Source organism: Thunnus thynnus, chromosome 1, assembly GCF_963924715.1.
Source record: "Thunnus thynnus chromosome 1, fThuThy2.1, whole genome shotgun sequence".
Taxonomy (NCBI): domain Eukaryota; kingdom Metazoa; phylum Chordata; class Actinopteri; order Scombriformes; family Scombridae; genus Thunnus; species Thunnus thynnus.
The window spans coordinates 10,655,743-10,673,183 of record NC_089517.1 but is presented as its reverse complement, the minus strand read 5'-3'; the positions used below and the strand labels follow the sequence as shown (position 1 = coordinate 10,673,183).

At 37.2% G+C, this 17,441-nt stretch overlaps 1 protein-coding gene across 1 annotated transcript in view; it reads left to right on the top strand.

Annotated features, from left to right (window-relative positions):
- Positions 1 to 17,441, top strand: part of LOC137176786 (A disintegrin and metalloproteinase with thrombospondin motifs 7) — a 91,930-nt gene that overhangs the window by 11,936 nt on the left and 62,553 nt on the right. The window contains exons 3-6 of the mRNA XM_067582754.1: positions 2,861 to 3,044; positions 4,775 to 4,971; positions 11,180 to 11,263; positions 14,725 to 14,849. Coding sequence (XP_067438855.1) covers positions 2,861 to 3,044; positions 4,775 to 4,971; positions 11,180 to 11,263; positions 14,725 to 14,849 — 590 coding nt within the window. The remainder of the gene's footprint in view (positions 1 to 2,860; positions 3,045 to 4,774; positions 4,972 to 11,179; positions 11,264 to 14,724; positions 14,850 to 17,441) is intronic.

The window sequence follows — 17,441 nt, the reverse complement described above, 5'->3', positions numbered from 1 at the left end:
GAATTTGAAAAATAATCATGGCCTTGAAAGTTTTTGAAAGTACACATAAATAGAAATGGGTCATTGAAAGTGCTTGAATTCATATATTTTGTGCAAGAATAGAATATTGTTTTGCTGTACTGTGTTAGAGACGGCAAGAGACCACATAGTCTGTGAGCCTCTGTAAAGCCTGCTAGTTCTCATTATAAAAGCTCTGTTTTGTAACAGTAATTAACCTTGAACCTATGCCATGTTGGGTCCTTGAATTTGAGGGAATTGGGCCTGGAAAGTCCTTGAAAAGTCCTTGAATTTGATGTTTAAGAAGGTGTGGGATCATTACAACATTACATTACATCAATTTATATTCCTTAGTGCAATGTGGTAATAGCAACAGTAAATATCTTATTTGTGTTTTCCTTGTGTATTGATGCTGAAAGCATGAGTCACATGACGTAAATAATGAGAAAAAAAACCAACATAAATTGCTGCGGTGTCAAGTTGTGCAGACTTCCAGATACCACAATACCAAAGTACAAATCATAGGAAAAGAAAATCAGATAATCTGTAAGACATCATCAGGATAGTTCAGTGATTACTGACACTGTTTTTCACAGCATCATAGGAACATTTTCTAAAACAACATAAGACAAATTTAAACAACTCAAAACATGACAGATAGAAATAGACAGTCAGCACATCTAGTCCTACATGTACATTTACAGTTTTACATCCGAAGGTTCTGAGATTTTTTTGTTCTCGTGGCAGAGGCAGAAAAGGTGATATGAGCTACAGTAACATAAGACAGGATGTGGGCTTCACCTGATTTCTGGTGTCTTGCACGGCGTCACTTCACTTGAGCTGGGTGGTGAAATCTGGGCTTGGTGTCCTCTTAACTGCAACAACCTTTAACTGACAGCTCACAGCCTGGTGTTGGTTTCAGTTCATTTTGGTTGATATATGCATGCAGACAGACAGAAACAAAGTAAAATTACTTCATAGATGAGGGCAAACATTCAATGTCACAGTTTCAACAGGAGTTTTTTGCTTTTAGTCGATCCTACATTTTTAGATGTTAATCCCACTGTTTATAATTGAGGATGTGTTGCTCCATTAGAGGCAGTGTAAGGGTTTAGCTGAGAAGTTTGATTTATTTCTAAGGATAAGCAGGAATGGGGGCTGCTCCACAGCAATCTAAATGTGTGAGACTCTTGCTTCCCTTGACTTTATCCATGTGGTGCACAAGTTGCACCAACCCTGCTGTCTGGTCACTGGTGGCACCTGTGACTCTGAGACAGCTGAGGGAGAGGAAATAGGAGACTTAAGGTGGGTGGGAATTGAATATAGGGCAAGGATGGACAACAGAAAAAGGAGGGAGCTAATGGAATTTGGTTTTGGCACTGTGCCAACACGGTACAGTAAATTTTATGATATGTGATCTTGCCCCCTGTCACAGTCACACCCTGAACTACTGCTACTGTAGCTGCATGACCATAATCAGTGAGAGGTGGCACTTGAGCCACTGAAACTGAATTGCTCCAATGCCATTCGATGTCATCAATAGAAATGTTCTCAGGAAACCAGGCTGTTTTTACTCTTTCACTGTAACTTGCTGATTTTGTTTTTTGCGTGCTCAGGATAAGTCAATATTGTGCAGTTCCACATTATGTTTTCAAGAGCTATTTTGTTAATTTACAAGCAACTTTTGAACACAAAATATGTAACACAACTGAGACAAACGATTGTATAAAACAACAACAAAAAATGCAAAGAAGGAAAGATTCCTCTGTTTTGTGTTATTTTTAGTATTGAACTAGTATACTTTATATTGATAACAGGTTGTCTTAGGACAGCAGAGTGATTGATAAGTTCAGCATGAAGCTAAGACAGCTGCAGAATTGGAAAAGGAACTACTTACCCTGATAACGTGTTGGGGAATTAAGATTGACCTGTATTGCTATAATTGAGAGGTTTCCTTGTGTAAATCCACTAACAAAAATGTCTGAAAATAGCTTTTACCCTTCTTACTAACTAAATCCAAGCTACACGCTGTGACAAAGACACCACCTACAGCTTCTTTACAGGGACAGTTATCATCACTTCTCTTCACTGGAGGGCCTTTACTGTGAAGTACCTGCAGGATTTGATGAGTTTGCATTAACAGCATAGTAACATATAAACATTCTCACCTCATTATATGACAATGGTAGAGAGAAGGTGAACTTAACAACAAAAACAGGTTCACACATTTTTTATCTATTGATACTGTGTTGGTTTCAGAGTTGCAACGATTTGTCGGCAACTATTTGGATAATTGACAAATAGCTTTGAGTCATTTTTAAGGGACGAATGCCAAAATTCTCAGGTTACAACTTTTTTTTATATTATCATCAGAATATTTTCTGGTTTCTTTTGTCCTCTATGATAGTTTCTTTGGGTTGTTTGCTGTTGGTCGGGACAAAACAAGATATTTTTTGGTCGCGTCTTGGACTTTAGGAAACAGTGATTGATATTTTTCACAATTTCTGGACATTTTTTAGACCGAAGAACTAATTGATAATAATAGAGATTAATGGATAATGAAAATAATCGTTAATTGTAGTCTCTGTTGGTTTGACTTAAATTCAGATATAAAAATACTGACAACAGAGTTTCTGATTCCTATTCAGTATATACATGTATATCTACATTATGGTGACAAAAGGTCAACAGTTAATGGAAAAATACTGTTGCTAACATGTGTGTATGAAATATTGAACAGCTTTGGTAAAGCAGTGAAACAGTTCACACTTCAACTCTTCCTGTACTGCTCCTAATTAAAAGAGTTAATGAAATATTTAGAGAAATGAAGAGAAAACTGACTTGCAGTCCTTCTTCTCCTCAGACAGGAATGTTCAAGTTGTCGGATCAAGAGTTCTTTATTCAGCCTCTGGAGAAATCAAACCATAAGACCTCGGCACCACAGGCACACGCCATCTACAGACGCCACGCGTACCCCACCTCCTCGAGTCCAGTCGTGCAGCCCATCTCAGGGAAACAAGCTGCCAACGGTACCTGTGGAGTTGAAAGTAAATACCTCCCTTCCTCAAACACACACACAGACACACACATACTCAGTCACACCACCGTATAGAAAATGACACTTAAAAGTTTGACAATACTCAAAACTGAACCTCTTGACTGTTTCTTTCTTCTCTTGTAATAATGTAGAATGAGATAGCACATAAGAGAATCACTCAGCATAAGTAGCCCACATTATGCCAAGTCTTATCCACTATAAGACTTAGCATAATGTGGGCTACTTATGCTTATAAGACACTGAGCACTGAATAATGAGAATGAAGCTGATGACTGATCGAATTTTCTTGTCTTTGTCATGAGCTCCCGGTTAATAATCTCCAGAGGTCAGAAAAAGAAAAACATTAAAGTTTTAGTAGCTCATACATCAGCTACTTTAAATTCTGAGTGGGCTTAATTGACCCTGAAAGAAAACTGAGCATCCTAGAGAGATAAACAAGATGTACTTTGAAAAATCTTTCCTGTCTCTTCCTGGCATCAGTGCAGTGGTGTTTTGTTTGACTATGTATCAGTTTTAAAACTTTCAAAGGACTGATCAGGCTCAGATGTTAGATTATTTTTATTTTTTATGAGAACCAGCTGATGTGAAGGAAAGTGTTCACAGAAAAAAAATGGAGCAAGTTTCAAGTATCAGCATAATTACCATAGCATGAGTCATACTGCAGGTATAGATTAGTTATACAGTATAAGTTAGCAGAGCATAAGGCCCTTTTAACTGTTACAATAAAATAAGAGAAACAAAAGAACAGGAACAGAAAAACAGACAATAAATAAGAGATGTATTGAAGGCACAGTGTTTTGGTTTTTAGGTGACAGTGCAGATTATTCCATGAGACCCCCGTGGGCTGTAATTATGTAGGATGTTTCATTCGGATGTGTTTATCTGGCTAAAGCAGACAAAACAACCATGTGCCGTTATTCAAAATGTGCAAACATTCTCCAACAAAGTTCTTAAAAATTTAATCAACCTCTTAAATTATTTTTTATTAATCATTTCTTATTTTAAGTCCCCCTCCACTGGAAAAACATGTTTTTCTTCTTGTTCCTTCAGTTGGATTTTTGAACTTCGCTGTGCAAAATAATGTGTGTGCAGAGTTTAATGCTGGAAGACTGTTTTCACATTCATCTTATATCTAATTTCAAGGGATGGGCTTACAAGCAGGATTTGTGACATCACAACTAGTTTGGAAGCCAATCCTGGTCCAGTATGCAATTTACACAAGTGTGATGTGGAAACTTGAAGCCTCCAGTGCACATACACTGAGAATGGACTTTTCATTGAATTAGGAGATATCTTGCGTCCAGGGCTTTAACTTTTTAACTGGAATACACTTGCATATTCATAGATTCTGATATTTTCAATGAGGGAGAGGGAGTAGATACCATTTTAAGGAATTTAACGTGGTAATTATACTTTTTTTGTGGAAAAAACATGTCAGACACACATTATTGTTCCAAGCAGAGTATTTTTATATGTCTCAGTACATGCCCTGAGGGGATCTGTAAGCAATATAAATAACGCCCACTGTATCATTTCTCAGCTTAAATATTTTATATAAAGATTTTTAGCCCTTGCTTTAGTCTGCTGAGAAAAGCAGGTATATACAGTAGTGTATATTGTATGCGACAAGTTTAAAATCAAACCTGCTGTGCTAACGTTGGCACACAGCGTGCCCAAGTAAGAAAGTACTAAATGTTTATTTCTGTCTCCTATCTCCAGATTCCCATCAAAGTTTTGAAGACACTGAGAGACAGCGGGAGCACTGGGAACACCGTCAGCAGAGAAGGAGGAGGATTCGTCCTCGCTCAGTCAGCAAAGAGAAGTGGGTGGAAACGCTGGTGGTGGCCGACCCAAAAATGGTGGAGTACCATGGGAGCAAAGCTGTGGAAAGCTACGTCCTTGCTGTCATGAACATTGTAAGTGTGTCGCATTCACATTAACATGGCAGTCTCATGTATCACAATCTGTTGGTTGAAGTGTAGTTTTATCAACACATTGGATCCTCTCCAAGCATTCACTATAACACAGAGAGTACGACATCTTGGAAAATACACTTCCACAATGTCCACGTAGGATGTTTAGCGTAAGCAGCAAACTAGCAGCAGCAGCAGCAGCTCAAGTTCTCTATTAGTCAGTACATTTTTTAAATAGTACTTCAGTATACTTGCAAGAATTATACGAATAAACAATACAGCTTTACGTGTATGTTATTGCAATCTTCCTATGTGCATGACAAAACACTTGATAATAGTGTACAATTAGTCTTTTTTTTTAAAGTATGCTTTAATCTGTTTAGACATTAGCACAGTTAAGATCGCCTGTGTTTTGTCAGTGCTGAGAGTTATGTGACACTGTAGTTATGTGTATAAAACAGAAGATTATAAGATGTTAAGACTTGAAGTGCAAAAATATGCTTTCAGTTGTGGTTACACACATTTAGACAGTTGTATTGATTACAATGCGAGTGAATCTGTTATGTCAAACGTGGCTGAAGCGCCTCGTGTAGACAAACCGTTATTTGATTTCTTGCCAAGAATTAGACAAGAAGATCAATACCACTTTGATCGAGCCAGGAAACAATTATCTTCACTTAGCATATAGACTGGAAGCAGCAGGAAACAGCTAGTCTGTCTCTCTGCAGCGACAAGTTAAGAAAAATACACCCAGCAACACACCACTGCAAAATGCTCTATCACATTTGTTTAATTTGTGCAAAAAACAAAAGTTTAGTGTTACGTGCTGGAACTATTTCTCGGCCAGCTGCAGTGACTTCCTGCAATCCTGTCATAACTGTTAGGTTGCCAGGTAACCGTTTTTAAGCATAGGTGAGCTAGGGTGACACCAGCTTAAGGGTTGCCAAAGAGGAGGAAGAAAACCTTTCTAATTAATTTCAGACAATACTGTTAAAAGTCTGTCTCACTAATATGTGCACTTTATATTGTTAAATAAACCAAATGGTGGCACTTATATACACCAGAGTTTGAGAGGAGTCTTCAGGTTGACGCTGTGTGAGGACAGGCTGACATCTGCTTTCACTAATTAGCTATCATTCTTTAAAACTGTCGGCTGTCACTTTTTTGTGACCCATGCTTTATTTGCTCACACTGCTAAGAATCAGAAATAACCAGTTTATTCTACTTACAGTATGTTTCATGCCAACATCATATCCCACATATAATCAGAACTGGGATACTGCACATGGGTGTGTGCCCTCAACTGGGGTTGTGTGTTAGTTAATCAACTAAACAAAAGACATAATGCTAAAAGTTTTAATGATCTACACCCTAAAATTTAAAGTGAAACTAATGAGCGAACTGATTTAAAGGCTGCAGATCCAGTCCAGTCATTTTTGATTGATATATGGTAAGTAATGGCTTAGCCATATGTTCACTCTGTTAAAACTCTGAACACACAGACTCGTTAGGGAGTGAATCACAGAGTCACAAAATAAACACCCTGCAGCATTTTTAATTAATGATATGACAGCAAGCATCAGTGAGCAATTTGAATAGAGCTGCTTTGAGTTTTAAAAACAAATATTTGCAGGTGAACCACAGCTCTGTTGCTGAAAAACTTATTTAACAGTATTTTGTTGAGTAACTTAATAAAAAAAATAAAAAAAATCCTCCTAAATGTTTTTAACACCAAGTTACAGGATATGTGAAAAACTTCCACCAGATGTTTTCGGTAACACTGATGTTTGAGACCAGATCCTGTTTCAGTTTTTCCATCCTTGTGTTAGGTAACACAATGGATGGATTAAACTCTTCTTGTCCATCTTTTTTTCAAGCATAACTCCCTCACCTTTTCACAATCACAATGTTATCACTACCTCCTAGTTTTGAGGTTAAGTAAACTGACTCCTTGACTGTTATTGATTAGCACATAAGTAGATTATTCCAAAATACAGCACATCTGCTCTGACCGCAGCCACTGGAAGGGCTGTCAGAGGACAAAACATCAGGAAAAGGAATTCAGTGACAGAGAAGCTCACGGATTAACAGACAATAATACACGGAGGAAGCTGCCATTATTTCCCACTTCCTCTTATGGTTCTTTTTTTGAGTCCTCTACACTCAGGCTTTGAACTTTGAAACCCCAAATGATTTGGTTTTTGTGAAAACAATCTTGCTCAGCATGAAGGGAAACAACCTCTTAACCGTGTCCAAACAATAAGTATGGGCATCATCTTCCTCAACCACCAGCTGCTCCATTGTCTCATCGCAGACGCTGTCTCGAAGTTTTCAACTTCAGAAGGAGTTCATGTTTTTTGTTTTTTTTGTCCTGCTCTACTGTATGTTATGATTTACACACACATGTTACAGCCTGGACAGTAAATCTCAGCAGAAACAAATGGAAGCCCTTTCCCAAAAATAACTCCGTACTCACATCATGATAATTTATTATATTCTCTCTGGAATTTTTATTACAGCTGTATGTTAAACAAGCAGACCAAAATGACATAAAGAAAGATACAATGTGAATTTAAAAAGCACATTTTATCTGAAGGACTAGGTGCAACTGTACAGCAAGTGGATTGAGAGGAAATTTGTACAATCTACAGCACATTGTTGAGAAAAAAATCCATGAGCTTAAAATAGCTGCTGCTCTATTTTTACTCACACGATAAACAATAAGGAGAAAATAAACTTAAAACAAAATGAATGCCACTGAGAAGCGTTAAAAATTGTTGCAAAGTTGATTCATTTACAAAATGTGCACCACAAATATCTGTGAATGAACACTACTGTACTATGAGAAACAAGGACCATAAAAAGAGTTTTTATGAATCAGGTCTTTTATGTGTTTCAAAGCTGTTCAGTCTGAAGTGGCTCAGTTACACAACTTGTACAGAGGCTTTAGTGTGTTGACGATTTGCCTGACATTAAGAGGAATGAATGGAGTCTGCCCCGTATTAACTATGTGTTTCTTCTACGACTCTGTGTCGTTAGTGAGTTATCATCAGACTCCAGTGGTTCTTTATAAATGCAAGCATTTTTATTGCTTTATTAGATGCTCTCTCGTGCTCCTTGGCATCAAACTGTACAGTTCCTTAACTGTACTGTATATTTACCACTTAAAGCATATTTCAATTCAAATAGCTTTATTGGCATGACCATAACAAAACATAGTATTGTATTTCACTGAGAAAGTATTGCAGGATCATGTTGGCTTCAGTCAAGCAGTGAAGTCCTGAAGATATTTGTTGCGTTGTGCTGTAGCTGTAAAGCAGGAGCTTCATGCATAATGAGGAAATTAATGAATGACTGAAAATGAAAACTTATGAACTGCATGAATGACAGTATTTTTTCAAGTATTTTTGCCTTTATTTGATAGTAGACAGTAGGCAGATGACAGGAAATGCAGGGGAAAAGAGATTAGGGGATAGTACACAACAAAAGTCCCTAGCGTGACTCAAACTGAGGATGTTAAGATTACATGGTCATAGTGTGTTTTTGTAAAAATGGATACCAAAGTTTATCTGAAGCTAATATGAGGTTTCAACAAATCTAAACAAGTCAAATCAAGTGGATATCCTCCAAAGTTAAAGTCTTTTTAGCACAAAATTGCCATTTTTGTTGGCTGGGGGTATCCATAAAATGAACTAGTTCTTACCTACTGACACTTTTACAGTCTTCCCTTTTCTAGCATCCTTATGGTTGTAGTAGGGCTGCAATTAACGATTGTTTTCATTATAGATTAATCCGCCGATGATTATTTTCTCGCTTAATCGTTTTGTCTATAAAATGTCAGAAAATTGTGAAAAATTATCATTTCCCAGAGACCAAGTGATGTCTTCTTTTGTCTGAGCTGTCTAAAATGGTCAATGGTATATGGACTGTACTTGTATAGCGCCTTTCTAGTCTTCCGACCACTCAAAGCGCTTTTACACTACGTGTCACATTCACCCATTCACACACATTCAAATGCTGAATGGGTACAGGGGCTACCATGCAAGGTCCCAATCTGTCCATCAGAGAGAACTAACCATTCGCACGCATTCATACATGATGGCACAGCATCAGGAGCAATTTGGAGTTCAGTATCTTGCCCAAGGACACTTCAACATGCGGATTGGAGGAGCCGGGAATCAAACTCCTAAATGCAGAGATATTCAGTTAACTGTAATGTATGACATATCAAAGTTTCAAATCCTCCCATCCTAAGTACCGCAACCAGCAAATGTTTGGTATTTTTCCTTAAAGAAATTACTAAGACAATTATTTGATTATCAGAATAGTTGCTGATTAATTTCCTTTTGACTGATTGATTAATTGACTAATCTTTGCAGCTCTAGTTTGTAGTAAATCCACTCAATCATTTCTCTGTTACTTATTTGAAGTTTTTTTCTCCAGCTCCACCCATGTCTTCCCCATTTCAACTTTGTTTTGGGTTAACCACATGTCTGTTAACCACATCAAAAGATCGGCATTGTCAGTCTTAATTCAAGAACGTTCTCTGATAAAATGCCGATAAGGTTGAATAGAAAATAATCCGATCTGCTAGCTGTGTGCTCAGGAGTAAGAGAAGTGTTGGTTTTATTCCCTGATTTGCATGCTACAGAATCAGAGGGCAGTTCCTACAGCATGTAATGAGACCTTTTATAATAAAGGATCAACAGATAGAGCTTGGTGCTGCTTTGAGAAGACGTCTTTGTTGAGTTAATTGCTAGTGATGCTCATCATCCTGCATCTCATCAGTGTGAAAGGTACTTAACAAGGCCTTTCACCTCTGACTTTGTTTCGTGGTTTTCAGTTCTCATTTCTCAATACGTTGACCTTGATCTTGCAGGTATAACCACACGTGACACCTTGGCTTTAGAAAACTAAAGTTAAAATGCAGAATTTAAATGATACCATTGAAGTTTTTGGTGAAATAACCAACTGAAAATAGGGTCTTAGCACACCATGTGATTTTGATAAAGGGGATTTGTTCTGACATTTTACTTTAAGTGTGAGTCACCCTCATTATAGGGTACATTGTGCCGATTCTAAAACTCTTAAAGTCTCTAAACTGCAGTGACTCAAACTAAACTCAGCGAAAGGTTTATTACATAACAAATGTTGACATTCCACTAGTATACTATTACAGAAATAAAAGGGATTAAATTGACATAATTACAAGCATTAATTATAGATCAGTGGTCACCAACCCTGCTCCTGGAGAGCTACTACCCTGCATGCTTTAGTTATCTCCCCACTCTAACACACCTGCTTCTGATTATTAACTTGTTATCAAGCAGCTGAAGCTTATCAAGGGTTTGATAACAAATTGATAATTAGGATCATGTGTGGTAGAGTGGTGAGATACCTAAAACATCTCCAGTAGCAGGGTTGGTGACCACTGTTAGAGAGTGTTGGCCCTTTAAGGTCTGGGTTCTTAGGCCTTTAAGTAATAATTGGTGGAATAAACAGCTCTAAAAGTTTACATTTGGATAAATTGCGTTGTTATTAAAATGCTGCACTACATGAACCATGTCTAATCTCTGTAGTCTGAGGTTGTTCGCTGTTTCCATCCCCAATAAACAGATTCCTCTGAATGACTCAAGTCATCTTGTGAATTTCTTGATGCATAAAAAGAAAGAATGTTCTCTATTTAGATAAAGAATATCCAAATAGAGAACAAGATGTTTCTGAAAAGGAAATGATTTCATTCATTGTTTCTTTTTGAGGACATTTATAAATGTCTTTAAGCATGTGCATTGGCCTGAAAATGGAAATCCAGTTGTTAAATGACTCATAGAATCAGATGGGAGAGTAATAGCTCTGACATAATAGAAATACAGTTGAGTTTATTATTTATTTCTTGATCTAATCTTTTAAAATGAGTGTGCTTTTTTAAATTTATTTTAGTCTTTGTATTGGATTTATTATCTGAAGTGTTCTGAAGTTTCTACCACATATAACTCATGGCAGCCACTTACCTGCCTCTGGTTTCTCTTAGCCATGGTCACACCATATAAAAATGCTTGTAATAAAGCTAATTATAAATCAACCGCCTACAAATTGTATACATTTTATTATCAGCTGTCTTAAATATCATGTGACATCCAAATGTTTAAATGATTTGTGTGTGTGTGTGTGTGTGTGTGTGTGTGTGTGTGTGTGTGTGTGTGTGTTTTAGGTGGCGGGTCTCTTCCGAGATGCAAGTATTGGAAATGCAATCAACATTGTAGTTGTTCGACTCATCCTACTGGAGCAAGATGAGGTAAAATATTGTCTGTATTTTAGTGATATTGTGATGTGCAGTATATTTATACTTAAAAAATACAAAAAAACAACAGGTAGTTTGAATTAAGGGGGACGTCTAATGCACATTTCAAGGTCTATATTTATATTCTGGGGCTCTATTGGAATATCTTTTCATAATTTACAGTCAACAAAACTCCTTGTTTATCTTATATTGGTTCTTTATGCAGCCACTGAGTTCAGCCTCTATCTGAAACAGGTTATTTTAATTCTTGTCTCTTTAAGGTCCCTCTCCTGATGAGCCCACTCTGTTCTTATTGGTTAGCTCCCGCAAGCTGCCTCTTGGCTCGAGAGGCTATGTCAACAAACCATACAACAAACTATAGAAGTAGAATTTCACTTCTTTTTATCATCTTTTACTCAAAATGGAAACTCTCAAATACTTCCATATATGTTCAAGTCTGAATCTGATCCAAAATATGTGAGTGGACAACATGAACAACCCATAGAACAACCTTAGCAACAAAGGCTACAGAGCTGACAGTCGTTTGTTGACATATGTGAACAATCTGACGTCAGTTCGAGGAGGAAGTAGGAATAACTTTACAAAAGATGTGTTCAGTGCAGGCTGAAGCCCTGGCTTTTGACTTTCAGGGAGCATTTTTACATACGTTCACCTCAAGTTTTGGTACTTTACCATGTTTAACATAGACATCCAACATCATAGCAGCATAAAAATAACATAAAATCACAAAAAGGATGATATGTCCCCTTTAATTCAAATGCAACCCACATAGCCTAAGTTGTTTTGTTCATTTGAGTTGCCTCCTCTGCTGCACTTGAGTGAAAAGCTAACATGAAAAGCGAACGTGACAAGCTAATGTTACTTGAAGGCAGTTGAATTCTACTCAGTTGGATTTTACTCAGTCACCAAACAGCTTTAACTTTTGTCCATCTTCATCTGTGGAGTCGAATCCAAAATGATTCCAAACATTAGTTTTCTTACTTCTCAGTTTGGGGTTTGTTCAGCATGCATTGCTAACTTCTCCATTTTGCGTTCAGAGTTCAAAGATCAACAATAACCTAGTTTATGGAGGTCAACAGAGGATGCAATGGGTCTGCCTGGCAGTGTATTTTAGACCCCCCACCGCTGGGGTACAAAGCAGGGCCTGTTGTAGAGCTCTTCTAAGAGGGTCCAGTGACATAATGAAGTCCTCTGATGTGGGTGAATGCTCTGTTTTGGTGCTGCTGGATCTTAGTGCAGCTTTTGATAAAGTAGATCACAGCATCCCGATTGAAAGGATTAGGCAGTGGGGTGGGCATCTCTGGGAGTGCCCTGGACTGGTTCTCCTCCTATCTCTTGGATAGGAGTTTTTCTGTGTTTCTTGGTCCCAACATTTTTGCTGCTCTTTCCTGTGAAGTGCCCCAGGGTTCTGTCTTGGGTCCTATACTATTTGCTCTGTATATGCTTTTCTTAAGTCATATTATTGGTAAATTTTAAAGGTATCTCTTATCACTGTTACACTGATGATATTCAGTTGTATGTCTCTTTTGCCTGATGAGACTGATAAACTATCCCTTTTGCATAATTGTGCGACTGCCATAAAGGACTGGATGGATAACAACTTTTTACAACTACAACTTGCTTCAGATAGCATAGTTTCCAAGGGTCAGGTCCAAGGATGAGACTGTGCCGTTCGATCAACTTATCAAATTATTAACCTTACATGTTTCTTCCATTTAAGAAACTTTGCCAAACTCAGGTCTGTTTTATGACAACATGAGCTAGAGATGATTATTCACGCTTTTATTTCTTTCCGGCTGGACAACTGCAATTCCCTTTTCACCTGCCTCAGCAAGTCATCTCTGGACCATCTATAGATGGTCCAGAATGCTGCTGCAAGGCTGTTGACCAGGTCCGGCAGGACGACTCACATCACACCCATCTTATCATCTTAACATGGGCTTCCCGTCAAGTTTAGGATCGATTTTAAGGTTCTTGTTTTCACATATAGAGCCCTGCATGGTCAGGCACCTGTGTACATCTCTGACCTGCTCCATCGTTATATCACCAGTAGGTCACTTAGGTCTTCTGACCAGGGCTTACTGGTTGTCCCTCACGCTCAACTGAAAACAAAAGGTGATCGTGCCTTTGAAGTGGTGGCTCTGACGATGTGGAACACAGTACCTATAGACATATGATCTGTGGTCTCTGTTGACACCTTTAAATAAACAGCTGAAGACTAATTTATTCAAAGTGGCCTTTTTCTCGCCTCATGGTGTCTAGTGTTTGTATATTGTATGTTTTTGTTGTTGCTTATGTTTTATTGTTTGTTTCTTTTATTGTGTTTTATATTGTACTATTTTTATGGTCTTATTTCTTAAACAGTTTTACTCTTGTGAAGCACTTAGTGACCTTGCTCTGTGAAAGGTGCTATATTAAATACATATTACTTACTTATAATAAAACACTGAATTCTGAATTCAAATACAGTACCAGTCAAAAGTTTGGACACACCTTCCCATTCAAAGTGTGTCCAAACATTTGACAGGTACTGTATATCAAATATTTACTTATTTTCCATGTAGCAAGTGTAGTTGAAACTTCAATTAAAATATGAAAGCCCCAATGCAAAGCAGATGAAAGGAATTACAGCTCAGAGTTTTTATGTTTAAAAGCATGAATTATGAAGTCTTTTTCTTGCCACTTCGTGATACTTGGACAATTGGATAATTAAACCAAATGAGCTGTTAAATTATCTCGCTCAGATGTGTTGATTAAAGCATATGCCCCCTGTTTAGGGTTTATGGTGCCAATTAAATTAATTAAATTAAATTAAAGTAATTTTCTTCTAGATAAAAATAACTGTCTATGTGACATGACTTCGAAAAGTCAAATAAATGTCACACTGAAGATCATTTCTGTGTTTACAGCAACCAACACTTATCAGACAGTGTTCAAATGTCTGTATTTTCCCGTGCAGCAGCAGGGATTACATTGTAGATTTGAATGGAGCAAATGAGTGTGTAACAAATGACTAAATTGACAATAATACAACATTTAAGGCTAAAAGAAGATGCGCTTATGTGCATCACTACTTATTCTGATCATCAGGTGAATGAATGGAAAAGCATATGCACAGAAATTTCCTTTGATGGGAGAGTGGGGCAAATCAGTGGTACCAAAAGTTGAAGTATAAAACACAATGACATATGATGTTGTTGCCTTACTTTTGTCTGAATGGCTGTTATTAGGGCCCACTAGAAGGCTGCATTGGATGATAAAAGCAGTGATGGTGCACTTTAGCTGAACCTAAAGCAATTATTTTGTAGCATTTTCCATCAAATAGAACCTGTATTTTTCTCCTTGCTGTACATCAGAAATTGCATGTTTTGTTCACTTATGGTACAATTGCTGCAAAGATTTGATTTGTTTACTGTATGTTCTCTTCCCTTCATCTCAATGACTGTGGTGAACAGGATGACTTAAAGATTACACACCATGCTGACAACAGCTTGAACAGCTTCTGTAAATGGCAGAAACGACTCAACATGAAAGGAGACGATCACACGCTGCACCATGATGTAGCAGTTCTGCTCACCAGGTAAATAAAAACCTAATTGACACAGCTTTCAATTTCTTTCTCAACCGCACATAATTACATCTCCCGAGAGTGTCCATTCTTAATTTGTTTTTGTGGTGTTATTACAGAGAAGTTACTGATATACTGATTTAGATGGTTGCACAGAAAAGAATCAAAGCTGCATGTATCTCTATCACAAAAGTTCTCATTTTGTCTTATTTTGTCCTCAATTGATAGATCTGCAGGTACAAGTATGACCTAATTTAACAAATATTTGCAATGTATACTGAACTGTATATAAACAGTTGCTGCAAATTAATTTGTTTCATTTGTATTAATTCTCTGTTGATCTTTTATTAAGGTTAATCCCCCCTAAATATCACATTATTCACATTGTTAAGACAAGAGTGGATAAATGTCTACCTGAGGTTGAGGCTGAAGCAGACCATTAGCTTAACTTAGCTTAGTTTGAAGACTGGAAGCAAGCCTGTCTAAAAATAAAAAATCTGCCTTCCAGCACCTCTAAAGCTCACTAAGTAACACATTATCTTTATTTAATCCATATAAAACTAAAATGTACAAACTGTAGATGTTATATAAAGATGGACGTGGCATGGTTTGTCATCAACTACTGGTTTGCATTGGAGCCAGAGTTGCAGCTTATGGTCAGCCAGCACCTTCCAAGTAAGGAGTGCAGGGTGTTACCTTTCATGCTCTGGAAACACACCTAGCTACCTCAAAGCGAAGCAAATGTTAGCTTACTGGGAACACTGAGCGGTGCACACCTGGGTTAACATTACCTACTCTAGCTAAATTGTGCTAACAGGGCAGGTATCAGATCATTTAACATTAAACTTATCGAAATAAGTCTTCAAATCTTATTAACAGAGCAACAATATCCAAAATGTCCACCAGCACAACTATTAGAGGCCTGAATTTAGCGGTCAAGACCAGGTCAAGACTTGTTGAAAAAAGTGATTGACTCATTATTTCTAGAGAAAAGTTGATGCTCTTTGAATGGGGGTCAATTGGAGCCAGTATCTTGCAGCTGTTGGTGGCATTGCACTTGAAGGGACATGTACTTCAGCCTCAAGCCTCAAGCTAATTGGCTCCCGCTCCATATTTAGCTCCCTAACATGAGACTGGTAATTGATCATCTCATAGAAATTTCAGCAAGAAAGTGAATAAAACACAAATATCAAAGCAGAAAGAGTAGAAAAAGATCAGATAAGATTTTGGAAAAAGAGAAGGTAGAAATGAGTTGGATGGGAGATCAAGAGAAGAGCAATTGCATTAGGGAGTTAGGTTAAAAGCAGGGTTGCTGGATGAAAGAGAGGAAACCAACACAGAAACAAGAGGTTCAGGGTGTGGAAATGGTTGATACTGACTTGTTGGCGGCTGGATAAAAGAGCCTAGAACCTTCGGGGAGTTTGTTAAAAGGTACAAGTTCAGTACAAATAAGTGATATCTTGCCTTTTTCCCATCTTATTTCACTCACTCGCTTCCTTCTTCGAATTTCTGTTATCACCTACCCCTTTCATGTTTTTGATGTTCACATCACCCCAAATCGCCTTCATGCTCCCTCTGTCCTCTTCTTCCTCCCTGGCTGATAAATCAGTCAATCTATGTCTCTGCTCTGATTTCCAGCACTGCACATCTCTTAGTGTTTCTCCTTCTGTTTAATCCTCTGTTAATATCTTGGCTTTTCACTGACCTTTTCTGTAACTTTCCAGATTTAAAGTAATAAAATCAAAGATGAGTTGAATTAATAAAATGACTGCTTTTGTATTAAATAATACAAAAATACCTGTAATAGTAGTTGGCATAATGGTCATGTAAAGATAATTAATTTTCCACTTATATACAGAGGTAGGAGCTTTTTTTGCACCTTGTCAGCTTTTCTTCTTCAATTTCTCTTTGACTTTGTTATATATTCTTTATCTACTTGTTTAAAGATGTTTAATTTAACTGAGTGAATTATTAATACCCAAGATGTCATGATTTAATGGCTGCACAATTACATGAAATGGAATTATTCTAAAGGTTTTGTGAATTATTTTGCACTCATTTCTATGCAAATAAGCCTGTCAAATTTAGTGTCTTTCAAAAGTCAAAACCGTAATTTGAAATAAATGCCTGTGGGTTTTACTAATGCTTAGTTGAACAGCATCTAACAACTGATTCAATAATGTAGAAAAAAATTAGACCTTATATTTTGTGTTATATTTAGTTTTTAATTAAGATCCTGGTGGTAAGGAAGGGCTGCATATAAACAAACCCAGCATTATAATAATTACAGCAGTTACAGGAAAAAGTTGTTATTCTCTGTGAATGTTTTCATGTAAAACAAACTTTAACTATAACATTATCGGGAAATTTAAAGTGACATTGCAAATAGCGTGTGACAGTTTGTAATCCTGAAATCTGAAGGTATATATGAGCTATAGTCGCTTATTGTCAATGCTTTTTTTCGCTTGTTAATCCAGGCTGCTGATAAATTTGTTACACTGCGTAACATAAATGGTGGCATATCATTATAATTTATTATCTGAATTATTATCTGAAGTTAGCAGCATGATCCCTTTTTTATTTCCCACCAACTCTCTCCCCTGT